The sequence below is a fragment of the Poeciliopsis prolifica genome, unplaced genomic scaffold (assembly GCF_027474105.1).
Source record: "Poeciliopsis prolifica strain line A6 unplaced genomic scaffold, Auburn_PproV2 SCAFFOLD019, whole genome shotgun sequence".
NCBI lineage: Eukaryota > Metazoa > Chordata > Actinopteri > Cyprinodontiformes > Poeciliidae > Poeciliopsis > Poeciliopsis prolifica.
The window spans coordinates 5,677,468-5,700,107 of NW_026562394.1; the positions used below are offsets into that span (position 1 = coordinate 5,677,468).

Below are 22,640 nucleotides of genomic sequence, written 5' to 3' on the forward strand. Positions count from 1 at the left end.
TTCCCTTCAAGCTAAACACTTTGGGCTGCGTCGTGGGAACAGACGACAAACAGATTCTGCCTCTGAAATCCCTCCAACTCTCTATTACTGATATGACCTTTGAGGTTGGTGCCAGTTCATTATGAAGCTGAACCAAAAAAAAAAAAAACACAGAAGGCATGGACATTACATTGCCATCTTAGAGTGTGTTTTCAAAAGGCCAGGCTTTCTTGCATTTTGATCCAAATGCTTGGTTAACCCCTCAGCATATGCAAGAGGAGGAGCCGATAAACGAGCAAACACAAACACGAAACAGGTCCGAGCCAAAGAGCCGTCAGACACAGACGCTGATGATGTGGAGGGTCTGCATGGAAAACAGAATTTGATTCGTGAAGTGAAAATCTGACACATTCCTTCCTAATGGTAGGAATGTGTCAACACATCAGACAATCTTCATCCAGCACCCTGACACCAGGTGCCAAGAGATGACTCCGGCCACTTTGCAGAAGCGCCACCTGTATATTTCATGAGCAGAACCGTCAACGGTGACTAAGGCCAAGTTTGTTGATGTGAGGAGATTCCAAATAATCATTTTTTTTTGTCCCATAAACATTTTTTTTGTTTTTTTTTTTTTTTTTTCTTTTGGAGAGTTAGCTTTGTTCTCCTTGGACAAATTTCTCCCCTGGTTCAAAACCAACTGGATTGCTCCTCTGGAATAAAATAAATAAATAAATAAATAAATAACTGATAGCTCCCAGGGTTTGGCACACGCTCCAATGGCAACAGAGCCATTTTATGTGCTCTGTTGCCATGAAGATGTGAATGCCTTTGTGCCCATACTTTTTTCCCCAACCATCTGTTCTAAAAAAAAAAAAAAAAAAAAAGATTTTTCTTTGGGGTGTGGATTGTGAAAAAGGCATTTAAATTCACCAATTAACCATACTTATGCATGGTCCACCTGGACAAGTTGAACGAATAAACTAGCTTAAGTGCGAGCGCCACATGTGGAATCGTGTCCTTTTGTTTGTGTTTATATCCTGTTGTGATGGAAAGCAGCTTATCCCTTAAAATGCTCTCAAATGAGAATAATTATGTTGTTTGGGGGGATGGGGTGGCGGAGAAAAGAAAGCAGGACTTTGTTGTCTTTCGCAGAACAATAATTCAATGTCATTCACAGAACTGCCGGAGAGTCATGGTGAGGATAACATTTGATTGGGGGGGAAAAAAAGCACAAACACAATTTGCACTGGGAACATAGGCATGAAAAAGGTGTAGAGATGTGAAGAAAAGAATCAAAATGGGAAGGGGGGAACTGAAAAATATGACACATTTCACATATTTGTGTGCCATTGAGTTAGCTGAAACTGTGGTAAACAGAACTGAAGGGGAAAAATTTGAAAAAAAAAAAAAAAAAAAAAAGGAGACCAAAAGTCCCTTTGGACTAGAAAAAAAAGTTTTACAAAGGCACAAAGCGGCTCGTAGTGTGACTGTAATGTCCCATTTTTTTTTTCTGGCTGTTTTTGCGATGCTTTGGCTTTGAGCAGAGCTGGAAGTGCACAATGAAAAGATTCGAGACTGAACTTCAGTGAAGGTTTAGTAAGAACATGGAAAAATCCAGAGGCATCGCATCTTCCTCTGTGACATGTGCCTTGCAGAATAACTGTGAACATTCTCATTTCTTGTTTTGCCACGCAGCAGGCATAAATTACTTAATTGGGACGAGGCAAAGCAATATATAATTATGACACGGAACAGAAATGATGCATGGTTTTCGAAAGTCATTGTGATGCAAAAATCCACAGCTTCGGTGGGAGGACGTTATCTATTTAGCATGCCACAAAGCTGGCAGTTATGGAAAACTGGGAGAAAGGAAAACATAAGTTGTCCCATTTTGCCATGATTCACATAGAAAAGAAAGAAGCCCAGTCAGATCACATAGATTAATACAGAGTGGGCATCACGATGAATCGATGCTAGGCATAAAACATGATAGTGGTAGTATCATGCAATTGGGAATAATTTTATCGGTCTAAGTTAATGTCCTCTTATTTCTGTGTACTGTTTCTTTTTCAGACTTTATAACGACACACCTGCCATTTTTCATTTCAAGACCGCACAAATAGTGGACAAACAAAATCTTACAATTGCTTCAGAACATGTTACATCACAAAGTGGACACTTGCCTGATTCCATTATTCTGGAAACCAACCTCTTAAGACAAATCACAAAAGTAGTGGTTTGTTTTAGCCACAAAACAAAGAAGAAAAAAAAAGATAAACTTTACTGCAATCCCAAAAGTCAACCAGTAGATGGAGCTCTTAAATGCCCAGACAACAAAGACATGTCTGCGCTCTCATGCGCCCCAGATGTAGAAGTTTAACTTTAGAGTCCTTGCCAGTTTATTGGAGTAAAAATGATTTATATTCCACCGATTATTACTGCAATGTGACATTTGGACATTATCCGCAAACTTCCATTGCATTTCGCTGTAATTTGCGCACGGGTCAAGAGGTGAAGCTGTGCGGACCTCACCGGCTCATTAAAAAAAAAAAAAAAAAACACTTTTGATGTCACACCTGAGCTCGTCACTCTCGCAAGCTCATAAAGACGCAGCGCACGTAGCTTTTGATAGCGGGGGGAACGTTATAAATCATTCATCAAGGTCACATTTCAACTGCAAGCTCACTTTAAAATATTTAATCATCTTTAGTTGGTAGATCTGCATTTCACACGAGGCTCCTTTTGATAATGATGGACACTGAAAACAAATGATTTAATTGGCCTCTAATTCATATTCAACACAGCAGTTTAGGTTGATGCTTCTCAGTAAAAGCGAAGGGGTGGAGGGGGTAGGCATCAGTAGCCATTTGCGCCCTTTAATTACCTCATATCCATAAAACCTCAGTTGGAGATATTTATTTAAACTTCCTGCTGCAGCCTCGGTTTAATCCGAGGCGAGCTTAAAGCAAAGCCCGGCGGAGCCTTTCCCCGTCACTGTACCCGCATGTGGTTGAACGGCGCCTGACCCACAGGAATCTCCTCGGCACAACAGAAAAGCCTCTTGAGTGGGAAGGGAAGCCAGAGCAGCTCCGAGCGCAGAAGACGCGCGGCGCCCTCATCCAACCAGCGCCAGCCCCCCGAGAAATCTCCGAACACCACAGAGGGAGTTTAAACCCCGTCAAAGTGCCCGAGAACCGAGCCGACCCACAGACAGGGGTCCGCCACTGAAGTGGAGGCACCGTCGCTCGGACATCCGATCGCTTGATGAAGTTGTCTGCGTGCGGAAGAGAGGAGTCCCGCGGCGGCGCACCGGAGCAGAGCAAACCAGCGTGGTGCTGAGAGGGTCAGCAGCGAGGATGTCTGCGAACCATCTGAACTTTGATTCACTCTTAGGGGAGCACTTCCGAACTGTTTTGCGCTTGTGATCATTATTATTATTATTATTATTATTATTATTATTATTATTATTATTATTTTGCCGGAGACCGAGAACTCTCCCTGCGTGGGCTCCGCTGGAGAAGTTGATTTTGAATGACTGTGGACTCTCGGCGCACTCGGACCGGATTGGGCACCCAGCTTTCTCCAGCTGCTACCAGAGATGCCTGCTTGTTTCACGGGGATTTACTTTCTACTGACTCTGCTGCGGATCTGTTCAGGTACGCGTCGCCTTGCTCTACAACCCCGCGCTCATCTTTTTGGGAGTAGAGGTTCCCGGGCGTCATAAGGAGGCGGGTGGGCTGTTGGGCAGCTGTGACCCTGACCGGTGCTGATCGCTCCCCATCAGACTGACCCATCACTTCGTGGCCATGCCCCGTACTGTCCGCCCTCATAAATACTTTCGAGGAGCAACTTTAGGAGGAGAAATTGCTGTGCCTAATGATGGAAAACAAATAGATGCAAAAGAAGAGCCAGTAGCTTGAGCTTGACCCCAGATATATGACTTTATTTCTCTTGAGCAAGGCTGTTTCTACCTTTGTGTACCTTTTACAGTATTTTGCAATTTCTCATTAGAATATCAGTTGTAAGTACTCAGGATAATCTAACATCCCTCCTCCCCTTTCCTTTTTTTCCTCTTTCACACACAAAGGCAGGAATGTCAGCAACAATGGTAATAGGTGCGATCTGAAAGCAACATCCTCATTTTTTTGGTGTGTATTTGACTCGGAATGAGAGTAACTTCAGGTTTGGTATGTGAGTGATGATCAAAAGTCCGATTGGTTCTTTAACTAGATTCATTCATTTCAAAATACATGACATCGGTATTGAACTCAGCATTTAGGTGGGAAGTGTTTCGATTTACCTTCACCTTAAATGATTTATTCATTTGGTGCAACTGTACCAAGACCTCAACAAACCTTTGTAATGTGATCAAATAATTGTTTAAGAGAGAGCAGTGGGTGTTTCACAGCTTATATGAGGGATTAGCACAATTAATATGGTTGGCATTATCACCAGTCAGCCTGGGGTGTATTTGCTGTATGTAGGTCTTTACTTTAACTGTAAGCCTGCCAACATTTCCTGACCCAGCACATACTATGACCTCTCAGAAAGATACAACAGAACATCTCTGCTGTGATACGTTTGGCTTCTGGCTGATTTCCAACACCCTGTTGTAGCAGCTTGAACAAACGGCCGACACGCCTGTGTGGACATTTCAGTCTCATTTTTAGGAAGTTATTATACTTTTTGAGCTTTATTTGGCTTTTTCAAACATCTGACTGATACTGAAACTCAGTCTTCTTCTCTCACTAACAACTTCCACACCAATGACTGTTGCGTCATCACTCACATGTCTGGTGCATGGACAGATTGAAAAGTGACTGTGTCCAACATGGTTGGGGTCGTGAGGTTACATTTGTGGCTGTGACATTGCTTTCAAATACAGTGGACTCCAACTTGTTTACAGCTCAGTATTTGCAGATGTTGCTGTGGAACTTGACTCCAAATTGTTCACACAAAACGCTACACAGTCACACATATTTTCATAGAGCATGTCTGACATATTTAAAAAAAAAGAAAAAAAAAAGCAGCTTTTGAAGCTGAAATACCAGAGCACTGTGCTACTTGTTATCCTATTGGTTGGCTACTGCTTGTGCCATTCATTTTCCTCAGTGCTGATTGGCTGGACCGCCAGAAGCAGCTGTAAAGTGAGTGACTTCTTCACAAGATACATTTAGTTTACAGTTTAAACTTACTGATTCATTTGTTATATTTGATTGTATTAAAGGGTAAAGGGTAGTCATGCACTTGTGTTAAGATCACATTTGACTTTGGTCTTGTAACATTTTACTGATGCAACCCCCTGAATGGTTTGTGGTGCCTTGTTTTGTCATCATACCATAGAAGGAGACCTGAAATAGGAAGTAAGTTGTCATTCTTTGTGTAAAATCTGCATTATTTCTATGTATTGCCAATAAAGCAATGGACAAAAGCTGAAAAGTGGCAAAATAGATTCTGCTTTGTACAGCAAATAGGTCAATTTTCAAGCTGGGTCTTCCCTACTGCATTCATTCCAAACTAATAAATAGAGGATTGTTGTGCTAATTGTCCTGGCAAAGCTAATATATAATCTAATTACATTAGCATTAAGTAGCCAAGGTCCTCTGGGGCTAATTTTGCCTTCTCGTTCACATGTTATCAGTAGAGAAGGAGGTACCAGAGGACCTCAGGGACCGGCAGAGCACAGCCTAATTCCATCAGTGCCGTGTACACGGCGGTCCCGTGGGGAAACAGTTTAACTGAGACATGTGGCTCGTCTGCTGGCGTCAGATGTACACAGGTCGGGGTTCACATGTACTCACTCATGTTGTTCTGGCGTACGGGCGCTCACAACCGCAAAGGCTGTTGTGGCTCAAACTCAGGAATGCTGCATGGCATTGCTGCCTCCTGGACCTCCAGTTGTAGTGGCTCGATTGGGAGAAGCTGACCTGTTGTGTCGAACTCTTGAGCTTAACAAGGCACCCTGTGGTCCGGGTGACAGAGACGGCGGCGAGCTGGAAACTGCTCCTAATGAGGAGACTGCTGACAGGACATCTTTGTGCGCCACTTTCTTTTATGTTCGGATGAATTTGTCAAAATTCTTCTCGTTCTCCGACACGGAGTGTGCGGATAATAAGCTTCAGGACATCAACTTGTTTGGAAGGCATCTTAATGAGTGTGGATTTGTTTGCTGTGTTGGATATTTTGTGTCATTCCACTCTCTGGGCATACAGTGAAGAATCCATTCAGAGGAGGGTTGTCAGGTTTTGTTCAGATAGCAACTGCCTTCTGGCTTTTCAGATAGCAACTGCCTTCTGGCTTTAAGGATTTTCTAGTTTCTCCAGCAATCTCACGAGTTGATTGGACTTTGATTCAGGTTTATAGACAGCCTTGGTGAAGATATGTGAAAAGAAATCAACTTTGATTACGTTGGCAGGCTCTGGGAATACTGCTGAAAAATAATCAACTTCTAAATTGAACACAGTCATTCATTAGGAGAAAAATTACTCAGTTAATTATTTTAACAAAACCACCGGTGGCATAAATATTTGGTACGGCTGTCTTAATGCCCACTTTCCCTTAGCCATTTCACAGGGTTGGACATTAAAAGTGATATTTGGCCAGTTCTCTGTAGATCATCCAGATCCTCCACCTCCTTTTACTCAAAGTAAAGGTCAAAATGTATAAGAAATAAACTTTTTTTTATGACTTGAAAGATATAGTTACCAACCAGGCCAAAATATTAGTTTGAATCTCCATATCTACAGTCTGATTCTGAAGAGTTGTGTCCTCTCAGACAAAAATGATGCCTACACTGTCGGTCGAAGGATTAGTAGAATCACTCATTATAAGAAAGCAAACACTAATGCTAACTGAGCAGAATTTAATTCAATTGTTTGCTTAAGAAAATGTTGCCCATCATGAACGGCTCAAGCGGAATAACCAGAACTGTATCCCATCCTCTCAAGCCCCTGCAGATGTTGCTGGAATTGCTCGGTTCTGCCTGAGTGTGCATGAATGCATACGTAATGGTGTTAGCGTAAGCTCGTTTTTTAATGAGTGTTTTCGGATCGCCTGCCGAAAGCTGTGATTCATGATTGCTTCCCTTGTTTACTCGCCGGTTTCCTCTGGAGCTGTGAGTGTGGTTGCTAACCTGCGGAGAATTAAGTTACTGGGAGCTCTGACAAGTGCCTGTGGGCCCGGAGTTCACAGGTCATCACATCTTCCCAGAGACACCAGCACACGTATGCACAGACACACACACAGAGCCAAAGCGGCATTTACACGCCCCAGTCTTCATTTCGAGAGGGATCGATTGGCATCTGCTTGCTCGACAGAGGTAGCAGGTTCCTTGCCTGAAGGAGACTCCCTAAATCTGCTCTTGCTCCCCCTCAAACCTTTTCCACACACACTGGCTTAGTTCACATGTCTCAATTTCAGTTAAGCATTTCAAACTTTTCCACAAACTGTCACTTTACAATCACAAACTTTGTGATTATGAAAATGAATATTTGTGAATAAGTACAAACACAGAAAACAAAAGTACGCATTTCTAACCACGCGTGTGAACTTGCAGATGATTAGAGCAGCAGAATTGAGAGAATAGTTAAACATTTTTGTTTTCAAATAAAAAGATTTATTCTAAATAATGGGTTAAATGATCTAATGTGAAGATTTTGTCAGGTAGTGCAAAACTTTCTGATTTCCTTTGATATACATAAACAGGTGGATGGAATGAAAGATTCTGTGGTGACATCAGTTTTCAAGTCTTCACACAGATTCTCATTGGAATTTAGGTCTGGACTTTGACTGGGCCATTTAACACATTGGCATTCCACATTTGTCCTGTGTCCCCATAGCTTGTAGCAAACTCCAAACAGGTTCGTAAAGCTTTCTCTCAACAATGGGTTTGTTCCGACTCACGCAGAAAGACCAGATTTGCGACGTTCCCGTTTAATAATTACGACCAATTCTCCCACCTGAGCAGATTTCTAATTAATGCCATCTACACCTGACCAGTCACCTAAAGATGGACTTCAATCACTAATTTTGTGACCTCTCATGACTTTCGGTTACATTGCATTTCATTCCATATTTTCTCCGAAACATCTGGAAGCCACACTTGTTTTCACATTTTTATTTGTGTATATGTTCCTTCTATCAATAAAATGCACAAGTTTGTGGTTTTGACATGCTGAGCGCTGCAGAGTTGTAAAATCTTTAGCCTCGCCTCGTTTTTTTCACACCCACACCCACACACACACACACACACACACACACACACACCCACACACACACACACCCCCACACACACACACCCCCACACACACACACACAGAAAAAGCCCTGAATAGTGAAGTGACGGCTGCACTCGTGGACAGATGGACAGCAAAACGGCCTAAGCTTAGAAATCCTTGTGGGCTTGTGGTTTTCTCTTGCTTGTTTGTACTTCTTTCGCCTTTGTTTCCTGTTCTGAGGTCAGTGTCCAGCTACGTCTGTTTGCTAAGGCACTTGGGGTAATTGCTTGGTTAAATAAATCTGCTCTCCACAGTCTTGAGGTTTTATAAGCTATAGTGGCATTCTGCACTTGAATTATGTGTTTATTATGCAAATGCATCATGTGCAATCCATTTAGCAGGCCGAAGCATGGTTTTGCTCTTTCTTTTTTTTTTAACTTGAAACAAAACATAACTGCGCTTTTACTTCTCGACCTGTGCTCAAATGCTGCAGCCCTTTCAAATGTGCTGCTTCTCATCGATGAAGCATTCAAAGCAATCAGGAGAAAGAGTATTTGGAAAGCCATAAAGGTCACAGTAATGCGACCTCAGAGATGCTTCCTGTGAGTCATCTCTCCTCTCCAGCCAGGCGGCTAATAATCAATTGAATCAATATGCCCCCAGATAGATCCTCAGCAACCTCTCTGTGTTTGTGCTCAGGCGCATCGGGAAAATAGATGTGTTCTCATACATATCAATTAGGCCCGCTTTGACTGTTAAACCTAAGATTAGTTAGAATAACAACAAAGAATGCACGAGTGCAGCGAGAGAACACATCAGCGGCGCACATTATCCCTTCGCCATTTCCTCGATCCTTCTCATCTTTCTCCTTCAGTTGTCTCCTTGTCATTACTGACAGGGTTCAAAGAGCTTTATGTGAAGACTGCCGCATGAAGAGCCGTTTCCCATCTGAGCATCTCTCACAGAAGAGCCCAAAACATGCATAATTTGCTTTAATTAGCACATCTATTATTAGGTAGTTTTCGAAATTTTATGCAATGGAATAGAATTAAGAAGACGAATCTGCGGGAAGGCAAGACTTCAGGGTGGTAATGTTACATTTTGGAATATTTTGACACTATTGGCTTTTACTAAAATAACAAATGCTCTTCATCCACTGTTGCTTAAATGACTATAACTGCCAGTTGACCATCTTAGCAGTCCCCTCACCAAGCAATCCTTGGGTAACAAGGTAAGTCAACTTTCTTGACATTTCCCTGTCTAGCAACAGATGACTTACATAAAGTCATAAATGCATAAAATCGTGCTGCTTCTGTATCATCATGACATTTTGTGTCATTTGAATTTTTTTTTTTTTAAATAAAATTCAGTCCGAGGCTTTAAATTTATACGTTTTGGCTTGCAGCATTCGAGTAAGCCTTGAGCTAACGGTGCAGGCAGGTGGATCAAAGGCAAATGTGAGAGCCATGCCCTCAGGACTGGCCTTGTGATTACAGGGATGACCATATAACATTACCTTCATTAAGCAAAGTTTGACATTGGAATGTAGACTCTCAAGGCACTTTGAGCCCTTTGACAGTAAGCCTCATTAGCAAGTGGAAGAGCACGTATAAGATGATATGCCCCGTGGACAACTCTGCTTACAGCAATGTCCTCCACAAAGTCTTCATAGATCTTGGCCAAAAGAAGAGAAAAAAAAAGTCTGAAAATATATTAAAGCTTCTGCAATAATTTGTACTTATTTTGAAATTAATTTCTGTAGTGCTTCTGTTTGCCTTTTAAGATCAGAACATCAGAACTCACTTTCTCCACGCCCACCAGAAAGGCTTTTTTTGAAGAAAAAGTCCAATGTGCTGTTTTGAAAACCCCTCCAGTTTTTTTTTTCATTCACTGGTGATTTTTTTTTATCTCATGAAAAAGAAAATGTGAACGTTTGATTGCACAACAAATATTAACATGTTTTACTCGTTACACAAAGACTGGCAACCAAATGTGTTTTCCAAAGATGTTAGGACACCAAAGTCTTACCCCTTAACTCACCTCTTTGTTGGAATTTCTTCAGTGAGAACCTTCTTGTAGCTCTCTACCAAACTCTGACAGCAGCCCGAGGAAGCATCACCTGACTTTCTGCTAGACGTTGGAGGGTTTCACATCAGCCCACAGCATCTCAGTAAAATCAAGACTTTAACTCAGCCCAGGACTTTCCATCACCAAAATCCTCAGGCAGGCCTTGATGGATTGACAAGTTTGGGTTGCTGTAATTTTGCAGGATCCAGGTCTGCTTCATATTTAATGTTTTCATAAATGGCGTCACACTTTTCTCAAGCTGAGGTGCATGGTAGGTTTTCTTTTTTTTATTTTTTATGTCGGAGTCTGTGATTGTGAACCGGTTTCAGCAAAGCATCGTCACACCATGACACTTTCAACTCTATGCTTGGCAATAAAACTGACAGAAGATTCCTTTCTTATAACAACATGATTCATGCCAACGCTGTCCTCTGCTAGAATTCAGACTTCAGAATTGTAGTGAGCAAAGTTTTCTTTCTTGCACACATCAGATGAAAACTAAACATGTGCAGTCTCTTTCTGATTCTCATTACATGTATTTGCAGACTTTTTTCAACTGTAGCAAGAGCCTGCTGTAGGTACCTTGTAATTTTTGAGTTTCTGGAGACTTCCAACATTTAAGTTTGACCAGATGTGGTTACATTGGCAGGTGGAGACTGTTTTCCTTAAGGTGGAATAGCCGGTCACAAATTATTTTCAAAACAAGTTCATAAAAATCAGTAATTGTACTTCAGGGCATAAAAATAAACAATTTCCTGGAGGCCACTCATCAGTGGTATGTTTAATTTATTAAATAAAACAAAAATATTTAAACAAATCTGGCAGCACAAGTGAATATTAGTCCATTCATTTCTTTTATGGCCACGTGGAAGGTCTTTGCATTTGTAAGGTCTTCATTCTCTTTTATGGATCACACATGCAAAACCACTTTCAGTGGAAAAAATTAAAATTGATTTTAATAGATATTCAAATACGATTTCTTTGCTGCTTTGCCCTCGCCTTCACAAGGTTAACGCGGATGCAGCAGCGTAAACTTGCATGTCGCAGACAATGCCAGGATCGTTTATGTCACGAGTCAAAAGCAGCTTCTGATTTCTGCAGACACTTGATGACTGTGTCTCAAATCATCCACATGTTTACTGACGTGTAATAATTCATTTTGATGAATATATTATAGATACAAAGTCTTATTGGAAAAGAAAAATAGAAAAAAACAACATCATTCTAAATAATTTCATCCACTGTAGTTGGAACTGTGCGGTCATAATTTAGCCTGATTATTCAATTCGATTGCCGTCCCAAAAGCTTAGTTGAGTGTCCATGGAAACGACATTGAACCCTCACCCCAACACAATTACTTACAAATTATTTATCCATTTACCTTTACTAAATCATCTTATTTTACAGTCACGAATTTCATTGCATTTTTTTTCCCCCTGGTGCTTTATCTGATAGACCAGTACAAAGTTATAAGAATTGTTGTGTAAAATAGCACAGGGTTTTCAAAAGTCTATTGTCCATTTGTATTCTGCTCAGAGCCACCCCGACCCCAAGTCAATACTTTAAACTTCACAATTTACTTACTGGTTTTATTTACTTTACTACTTGGCTGGTGCAAATGGAAAATTGATGTCTGTAGGGAGGTTCATTTACTGGGAAGGTTCAAGTAATTTCAGAAGGTCCAGAAGTGGTAAGACCCTCTTCAGGGGTGTGTGGAGCCTTTATTCAGGAGTCTTCCATGCTAACATATGACATAAATTGCCTGTCCAAGTTCAAGTCCTAATTAAGGCAGTCAGATTTCCCTTTTCCCTCTGTAATTTCCCAAAGCTAGCCTGTCAAAGTATTAAGAACTGATATGCTCAACACGTACATGCCTTAAAGACTCTTGTGGCTACAATCTGCTTGTAAAGATTTACCCGAGATCGTATGCATCAGTGAAAAAATTCTATGTTACATCTAAAAATATGGTTGAATTTCATATTATTTAATGTTGCACAAACAATTAATCATATTTGCTGTAGTGAGCATAATTTTTGATTATAGGGTAGACTTTATTTTTGCCTTTTTATCACATTTAAAGGTTTCAGATCATCAAACAAATTTGAATGATCTGACCAAACACAAGTTACGTTTCCAAATGATTTTATTTCTGAACAGAAAAAAGCGATCAAAACCAGAAAATAACGCTCTTCTTAAATTTTATTTATTTATTTATTTCTTCATTTATTTCTAACAGGTGTTAAAGAAACAAGTGAAAAAAGCAATAAGTAGGAAAAACATGTGCATACATAACCAAGAACATGGCATAATCAAAAAATAACGGTGATTAAATACATTTTTGAGATCAATTTTTTTTTCTAGTCATAATCAAGCCTGATTACATCTATGCTGAAGAGACAAAAGGGAAACTTTTTGTAAAGCGTCCCATACATCGGTCATAAAATGTACACTGCATGTTATGATTAGCATTCAGTGTGATGGCGTGGGGCTGCTTTTCAGCAAAAGTCCCAAAGACCACTTCTCAATGGCTCAAAGCTCAAAAACATGAAAAAAGTTACAGGTTTAAATTCTGTGAGGATGCTGTGGCATAAATGGACAATTTATGCTAAAAGAAACTTCCAATGTGGCTGAATTAAAACAATTCTGTAGAGGACTGCGGAGAGCAGTTAATACAACAAGTTAGCTCTTAATTGCTTACAATTTACAGCTACAGTAAGTTTTTCCACATACAGTCAGGTGAATTTGAATAGTTATTCAGCCTTGAGAAATGAAATTGACTCTGAAAATAATGGAATTTGGTCAAAAAAAGAAAAGAGATCAAATCTGAAAATAGGTCTTATACTTATATTTTCACATGTTTGAGTTATGTAAAATGGCTGAGAATGATCCAATATTTTGCAACAAAAATATTATGCGAATTTATTATAAATTGAGTTATATGTAAGATAAAACAAAAATTTGCAGGATCTTTCTGGTTTTGTATTTCATTTTCACATTTTCTCCACAGTCATTCTTCGTGTTCTCATTTTATTTCTCCTCTTGATATCCTAAGGGGCAAGCATGCATTTTCTTTTTTCTTATATGAATCACAAGGTGTACCCACCCAGCAGAATGAACCGCAGGCTCATTGGATGGCTTATTCCTGAAATTTGACAACAGTTGAGACTGTTACATCTGATCCTCAACCATAATAAATAGTATAGAAGAATACATTTATGTAAAAGCTTGTGCACCGACACTAGGGTGAATGCAGTGGCAGCGTACAATTTCTCACGGCATATTTGAAATATCAGAACAGGTGACTAGATTTATTTTTGTGGAACCAAATTCTAAGCTGCTGATTATTTACGGGTCTGCTTGTTTACACTGATGGGCTAATTTGCATGTCTCCTGGCAGACTGCTTCAGTCATTATTGAAATGAGCTGGTTGCTCTTGTGCTTCCAGAACCGAGCAGCTTCAGGTCATCACCCACAGCAGCGGACACTCCCACAGGTGTTATATAGGATTTGCAAACAGATGCTAATTTGCAGAGCTCGGTAAATCTGCCTCTGTCTGTCAACAAGCTTCTCTTTTTTTAATTCAATATTTTTATCTCTCAGTGTGGCGCTCAAGTTGAAGTCTCGCTCTCTCTCTCTCCTCTTAGTGGGTCTCATTTCTTAAAATATACGACATCTGAGTGCAGAGATGATTCTAGGGCAATTTTCAAGTTACATTTATGAAACAGTGCAAACACTGGTCAACAATCCTCATTTACATACCATGGTAAAGAAAGATATTTCGTCATATTTTTTATTTTAGCCTTCATGAGTGGTCATTAGTATTTATGCTACTAACAGAGGTGACATCATGTCACATGTGAAAAAGCAATTACTGCCGACCAGCTTTACTGCCAAAAGAAATTGATTCTAAAGTTTGGAACAGCTTAACATAGGAAGTTAGCATTAGCATTGTTAGCAGAGCTAGCTTTACAAAAGCAACAATCTCCATGTTTAATCCTGAGGGAATGCAGACCTTCACCATAACTTAATGACTTTCAAAAGGGTTACAGTATTCACAAATCCAACATGTGATATGGGAGAAACAGGTTAAAAAACGTAATTCAAACAAATAAAAATGAACAGCTTTCTCGTTTGTCGAAAAAGTTCTACGCTGTTGGACTCTCAGCCAGAATCGGCCACCTAGCTGTCTTGACATTTTTGCAGAAAGTGCAGTTTCCTGCTCTTGTAAATATGAAAAACAGTCAAATGAAAGAGCATCTATAAGGTTATGCATTCTTTCTATTTGTGACTGGCTTTTTAATGACTAAATATATGTAGCAGAAATCAATAAATGCAAAAGTAACTTTGCAATATTTCTTGAATAACAAACCGCCACTTGGCAAATTCAGTATCTGTTCTTCTTCTGTGAAGTTTCAGCGCCAAGCTCTGGCTGAGCGATAATCAATGTCGTGTACAACCACTTTTCTTTTCTCTGAACGTTTAATGGAGTGAAAATAAACCCCTTGGATTGTGTGCTGGCCTTTCCAGGGCACTTGTGCTCTCAGGTTCTTCTCATCACAAATAGAGGAGGTAAGCTTCAGACTATCATCTACCTCAGGTCATTTGCTCATCGCGCCGAAGTAATATAACGCATAGCATACGGCAGATGGGGATTATTCTTCTCAAGAGTATTTCACTGTTAAAATAAAATGGGATCAGCCATAAAAGGCATGAGCATATTTTGTAAAATGCTGAACACGCTGCCTTTTAGTTCACTGTATTGAACTAAAAACATTTTTGAAGTGCCGCAATGAAATATTCTTAAATTCATTCAAACTGGAGTGATAATAGCTGAAGGGTCCAATATGTTTGGTCCTCACTTTCTGTCACAGACAGCTTGATGTATTTGCTCTCTGGTTAAAGTGTCCCAATGACCTACTTGGCTCAGATGTTTATCATGCACCAGCAATGTTCCGGTTCGAGAGCACCCCGGGGACTTCTCGCTTGTTACCTTTCCAGTGAGCATTTAACAGATGGCCAACTATTTTTTTTTTCTCATGGCATTGTATAAAAAAAAAAAAAAGGAAAAATCTGTTGGAACAAATGTGCTATTTAATTCAAAGACTAAGTCAATTATTCAGCCAGCAGTTACACTATGAGTTCTGCTCGCTAATTGTGAGTAACTTCTGGCCATCACATCTGGCATTCCATAATACGGTATTACTTCTGAGTACAGCAGACCAATAATCAATAGTCACTTCTGCGTCTGGTGAAATCAGTTTCCTCGCCTGTGGCTAAGCTTATAAGCATATTTCTTCAAGTTTACATTTCCCCATAGCCTCATATCTTGCCCTAAACATCTGGGTGCTGCAGTGGGGAGGTGTTATCATGCACATGACCTTGGCTCGCCTCCCCAAAGACTCCCTCATTTTGCTGCATTGTGCCGCTGGAAGGGCGGCGGTCAGAAAGGACTGCCTTACAGTATGGTCTAGTGTAACTAGAGTTATTCATAACTTGGGATTGGAAACACATGTTCAAACTCAGCTTAATGACGAAAATACAAGCGAAAGCGGGATTTCAGACACCTCGCTCTGGCCCTGAAACACTCGCATTCCTTCCCCCACATTCTTGACTGAATGACAGTGTTCTATGTTTCCACCTAATTGCAGTTTATTACAGCCTGAGAAAGAATGTGTGGTATTTATTGCTCCATTGTATTTCATGTTACAAATGAGAAAGTGTGTATATTTAGAGTATGTGTCTGCAGGAAATGAGAAAGAGAAATGGTTGACATTTAGTTAAATTGGCTTATTTGTTTTGCAATGTTATGAGATGTTTAGGAAGATGGATGTTACCTTCAAATGTAATGAACAAAATCAGGCAGCGAGGTTCTGGTTCTGGAAATAACTTGGAACCTTTAAAAGTCATGGGTAAAAGTTTAAAAAGGGAGTTACATCCTCAAAGGAGCTTTTTTTTCATGAATTTGATGATTCATGACATTTATAAAGGCTATGTTTTGCTAAAGCTGTGAGCCTAATACAACCCGATAAAATGCATTTTTGTACATATTTGTTTGTGATCTCTAATTACCAACATACGAAGCGCTGTGTGGCTCAGCAGGTAGAGCTGGAGCACCAAATGCAAAGACTGCTATTCTTGATTCCAGCTCTGTGACTATTTGCTGCATCTCTTCCTCCTCTTTCTTCACCCTTGTTCCTGTCAAATTACTGCTCAATCAGGACCACAAGTACCAAAAATAACATAAAAAAAAAAAGCTGGAAGTGCTCAGTTCCAAAAGCAATGAAAAATCCCCTAACACTTTTTAAATTACTAGTGTTGCAACAAGTCATTTTCTCAGTAAAAGCAAAAAGGTAAAACAGTAAAACAAGATATTGACTGTTGCGATCCCTTCGAGAAATACGACAGTCTGCTCGCTGTTAATGACACCCAAGATGGCATCTGGTTTCAAGCTCTCTCTCTGCTCTAAACTAGAAAGCAATTTACATCTTTTTGGAATTACGTAATTTGTAGTTCCAATCCTAATTTCTGATCCAACCAGAACTGAGTCGATCTACACAAAAACGATCGTGCTGTACTCAGTGTCAAATTTGCGAAACATCTGTTGTATAATGTGAAGATTGTTTTGATATTAGAACTGTTGTAGATGAAGACAAGCATGAAAATCAGAAGTAGACGAGTAGTCAAACCTAAAATAGAATGTTCTGCGCCGCTCTTCAATGTTTTGGGAAACGTTTCGGGAAACAGTTTGTGACTTGTCGTTTCCACAAGCCAAGTGTTGTGTACAGTTTAATGAATACAGTTATGTTGGCTTATGTTTTAATTTACACCTAATGTGTGACATGTTAAAGCTTTTTATTCAGATTCTTGGAAGGGAGACAAAACTTGCATCAGCTGTTTAGTACCTGAGAATGAATCACAGAAAAAGTGATTTAAGTGTAGAGGCACTAAAATAAATACAATTCTTGTAGTATCACAGTACGGATTCTGAATTATTTAGATTGCTTTTCTTACAACCTGTTTTTTTTTCTTCTCATCAATTCTGAGGAGAGGACGGAGTAACCTCAGTGGAATACTTGATCTAAATGTCAACCTGTATGACATGGAAGTTGGTGTCATCACTACAAATGAAAATGTCCATTCAGATTGACTTTTTTTTTTAATTATGTTGCACATCACCCAGGCTGTACAAGTTTATTTTTACTTTCCAAAAAATCTTTTATATTTCATGAGGATTTTAGTTTGGGCAGTGTCATCATCATCATCATCATCATCATCATCATCATCATCATCATCATCATCATCATCATCATCATCATCAGGCTGCAAACTTTCCAATTGAAGATCCACTCTAAGCAATTTTGCTTGGATAACTTGTAGTTCTCTGACAAAGACACCTTCAAATAGTTTTTGTCAGATTAATAACTCTCATACTAATGACAGAACACGCTTGCACATTTGCACAGGGAGCGAGATAAGTGTAGATTAATAAATATGTATATAGTTTAGCCATTCGTCTGAGCACAAGATGTCACAAGGTGCCAGATATGAGGAAGTGCAGTGAAGCCCAAAGATCTAGTAACTCAACCTTACATAACTACTAACAAAATGTCCCCTTTGAGTCTGAGGGATTTATTGTCAGTTGTCATAATGACAGTGAATCACAGCATACAGACAGCATATTCTTATAAACACCCAATTAAAGTCTTTTTTATTTTTTATTTTTTGAGTTGGAATTTTTCTCGAGCAGATGACCAAAATCATAAAAAAGTCTGTGGTGTGAAAATGCTTTTGTTCCAGTGACTATCTCTTTCTTCCAACAACACTTTTTGATGTTGGGCTAAATTGTTTTTACCTGTCACTGGTGTCTCTGAAATGCTCTTTCAGCTCAAATCTCCCACGTGTCATTTTTCTTCTCTCGTTATCCTCCGTGGACGGTCATTTGTTCCGGTGTGGTGCAACTTGACTTACAAAACCACAGCCGTAACCACCGAAGCTTCTGGAAATCTCTGCTTGCTATTAAAAGTTTGGACTTTGATCAATGATGTAACCCTTGGCTCTCAAAGAAGAACGAATAAATGACCTTTGCAGCTTGAAAAAAGTGGGCTGCTTTAACAAGACGTTCTATTTACCGCTCTTCGCTAAGCCGCACAGAAAATCTCCATTCCTTCATTAGCCGATTCAGGCCCCTGCTCCGCAAAGAAAGTGGCGCTTACACTAAGGCATAAGATCTCTCGCAGCATGGCAGGTTGAAATTTAACCACCACGGTGCTTCTCGTTGTCTCAACAAAGCAGTCTGATTGTGTCAGTCAGCTTTTAGCAGCGTCAAAGGGTGACAATATGTCTGGGGCATTCTAGCTTCATAAATGTCACCAACTGCTTTTCAATGACTGTCTTGTTTGGATAAACCACAAAGAGACAATTATGCACATTCTTTTTAGAATTGCATCTATGAATCTGAGGAGATTTCTGAAGCCCATCTCTTCGTCAGAGCGTTCACATCAATAGGATGTGAACGATCAATATGTGTGTCTTCCACAAAGGAAGTTAATGAGGGAGTTCAGTTCTGTTTCTGAATATGTCTTTAGTTTGACACATTGTCACATCGGTTGTCTTCAATGCGTTCTAAATATTGTTATGTTTTAAATTGCACCTGGGTGGGCTCATGTACGACCACCAGGACAGAGGAAAATTGCATTTGCACTGTGAAATTATAGTGGGTGGGGTGATCATTTGTTTTTTTTTTTTTTCAAAAGCTGCCTTCTTCCTCTTCCTTTAATGTATGCCTTTATATTCTGCATTCCACTTTTACAGTTTGAGTACCTAGACTCAAAGGAATGTATGTCTGTAATTTATTTTTACTCCTGTCTCATGCAGTTTTATTGTATTTGTTGATCATATCAAAATAGATGTGAGCTTGCATGGCAGAGACGAACGTAAGATTTACACACCTCCCAGAATACTTGACATTTATATGTGTCGAAATAAAATGATTTTGAGACATCAGCAGCTGTTTACAGTCGGTTGTTGTCTAGCTTAGTTCTGACTGGTGAACAGACAACTGGAAGCTGAAAAGTTCAATCTTCTTATGATCAGTGAATGCACCATAAGCGTTACAAGGTCATTCTGACTAAGGGACTTCTCTGTGTGAAGACTGTTACTGAGTGAAGCAGATTCAAAGTTAATATTGTGTTTTGTAAAGCGTAACGCATGTTAATGTTCATAAATTGTGGGAGGAAGAGAGCAAGACTATAAATGGATAATAAGAAGGTTGATCGTGGTACAATAATGATGGATGGTTTTACCCTCAAGATCTTGTGACCTCTGTTGGTAGCAGAACATGGATTTAAAATGTTTTTTGTTTTGTTTTTTGTTTTGCCAAAATGGAAGAATCTGCTTAATAGACATACAGAGATTATGTTTTGTTGCTCTCTTCACACAGTGGCATTCAGCTTAGTAATTATTAATTGTTGACTATTCATAGGAGGATGGCAAAAAAAATATTTTTATGCTTTTCTTGTATCTGTTGATGTCATAGAAACCAAAATTGATCAAAACGAGTGTATGCAAGTCATAGCTTTACAAAAATGTCATATTTCACATGAATCAGCCACTAAATCAGTGCATCACTACATAAAACCTTTCCTTATTGCCACTGCATATACACAATCACTTAGAATATAACAATGATGAATCATGGTATTGGTGTTGGAGCTTCCAGTTTTGTTATAAAAACTGAAATTAAGCTTATTGTTCTACAATTTGCCACATAAAAATTGTTTTCTTCATGCTTGGTTTTATGAAGACAAAAGATTTCGCTAAGCTCCTTTCTCACTGTCTTTCTCTAACCCACCCCGTCGGTTCCACAAAAACAACAGAACTGCATCAAACTGAAAAAAAAGAGACTTGTTCTGTTGTTGCAAATGTGCAACAAATTGCCTTTGGTTTGGAAGCATGTACCTCATTGTGCACCTGTGAGCATGTTTTTGCATACTGATTTCATGCTGGCTGCTGGCCCTTTGCAGATAAAGCCTGGTCTTTTGGGGGCCCACTTGTGGCAGACTGATATTGCCTCTCAGTAATGCCAAGGAGCTTAGGGACTTGTGTGGACCCCCAGGCGTCAGTCCAACACAATTAAGAACAAGAAAAGCAGCATGTGTGCTGTAAACAGGGACCAAAGGCCTCTGTCTCTGTCTTGTTTGTATTGTTCCGATACCTCTTTACTCGTCTAGACAGTGTAGAGAATTGTTCTGATATTAAATATTTACACTTTTTCCCTGCAGCTCTGTGGGCAATATTGACTGTCCTTTCTTTCCTTTGGTGTCCAGAAAGGAGTTTTAATTTTCTTTAGGTATTTTAAAGTAATCATGCACACCTTTGTGATAGGATTCCTCGTTTCTCCTTTGTCACTGACAGTGTGGAGAGTAGGCTTTTTTTACCTGACGAATATTTACTTTACTTTACTTTACTTTACTTTACTTTACTTTAAGAATTACTATGAGTACCTATAATTTTGGAGGCCTCTGTATAGAAAACAGCAAGTTTACAATTATTTCCAAAATGATATGTGCGTCATATCTACTGCACCCATTTTAAAATGAATATCTGCTTCACAAATTTCAGCCAAAAGCATATGGCTCGAAGTAGCCTTGCGATTAGATACTTCAGCTATCTTAGCTGCATTATGTTCTGGATGTTTTCGCAAAAATCTGCAAGTGTGTGAATTTTGAGCGAATAATTTGGAGTTACGTTCCTCATAAAAATCAGCAAACAGCTAAATCCACAAACACTGACCTATGAATAGCCTGAACAGTCCACTGTATATATTTTTGGATGACTTGGCTTAAAAAGCTTTTGTTAAACTTAGATTTTTACAAGAATGCACATTTTGAGTTAAATCAACCACTTCTTGCATTGAAAAAGAAAGAACGCAAAAAATTATGAGTTATTTCAGATTCAGGTGGAATCTTTCATCAGCGGTCACACTGAGGAAAGCCACCTTAAACCACCTTAATATTTAGATGAGTATGACGAACATTTGACTTGCCATACCAGAAATGTGATATTTTCATATAAATATTTGGGTTGCAAAACCTGAGAATTTCTAATGATGAGCTTCTGCATGTATCTTATGCTCTTATTATTTACTTGCGCTATGTCGCAGAACATAAGATCCTGTTTTCTTTTGTTAGATTCTGGAAAGCAGAAAGTACACGTGTGAAAACACACAAGTGATTAACTACACCACAAACCCTTCTCTCAGTTTGTAAGGTGTTATCAATGTGGCTAAATGCCTGTGTGTGGGTATTACGGGGTGCAAAGGGAATGTGGGATTTCACCACTAGAGCATGGTAGGGATTATCTGCTTTCCAAGGCCACTGACACATTACAGTCAGGCCCTGCTAAAAGCTGTGGAAGCTTCTGTTGTCAGCCCCATGGAAAGAACCAACATGTGTCCCAACAGTATTGCATCAGATAAAATGCAAAAGCGCTGCTGACATGGAATTACAATGCAGTAAGATGTGGAAACATGACGTCTACAGTAAAGTTTTCCTAAGTGTCTTGTAGTATTTTGATTTGAATAACACATTTCTGTATTCAGAACTCAGTGTTTACTAAAAGTGCAATGATTAGACTTTTCCTGGCCAACTCTTATTTCCAATATGCTTTAATAAGGGTTCTTTGTTCAATCAGATTTTGTAAAAAAAATGTAAAAAGTGCTAAAATATCATGTATTCTTAGTGTTGCTGCACCTATTTAAAAGAAAAATTATACAATTGTTGGGATTTGACCTTATTAATATTTTTTGATATTCTGTTTTATCTACTTGTGTTACTGTCGTTCCTGTGCAGCACTTTGGTGCAGTTTTATACCTGTTTTAAAGTGCTATATAAATAAATTTGACATTGACAAATTTGACATTGACTCAGGACTGGCCATTGGATGTATACTAACTTGCTAGCTTAATAAATACTCCTATCCAATTGATTATTAACACAAATAGAAAATCTATGACTCACATGACAGCAACTCAATGCGTTTAGGCATCTCATCATGCTGAAGATGCTCAAACTGAGCATCAGAACGGGAGAAAAGCGGAAATTTAAGAGATTTTGGTCTGACTGTTTTCATCTGCTGGGATCTTCACACACAACTATCTTTTTTGTTATCTTTCTTTACGCATAATAAATAGTGGTTTATTACCACGTATTGTTTGTCCATAATACGGTGATTCTCAAAGCAGATGAGCAACTGCACAAGAAGAAAACACCAGGTCAGACTCAGGTCATCTAAAAACAAATAAAATCAGGCTGCACTTCACCAAAATCAGACAGTCACAGGTTGAATATGTTGTGTGGTCTGATAAGTACTCTTTTCAAA

The 22,640-nt window shown here is 39.3% G+C and overlaps 1 protein-coding gene across 2 annotated transcripts in view; it reads left to right on the forward strand.

The window, feature by feature from the left end:
- LOC129368610 (roundabout homolog 1-like) overlaps nucleotides 1–22,640 on the forward strand; it is a 96,445-nt gene that overhangs the window by 9,524 nt on the left and 64,281 nt on the right. The window contains exon 1 of one of the 2 annotated variants that reach the window (XM_055043659.1): nucleotides 2,899–3,635. The exons of the other annotated variant lie outside the window; for it this stretch is intronic. Coding sequence (XP_054899634.1) covers nucleotides 3,578–3,635 — 58 coding nt within the window. The 5' untranslated portion in view covers nucleotides 2,899–3,577. Of the gene's footprint in view, nucleotides 1–2,898; nucleotides 3,636–22,640 lie in introns of those variants that run through there. 2 annotated transcript variants of the gene reach the window in all.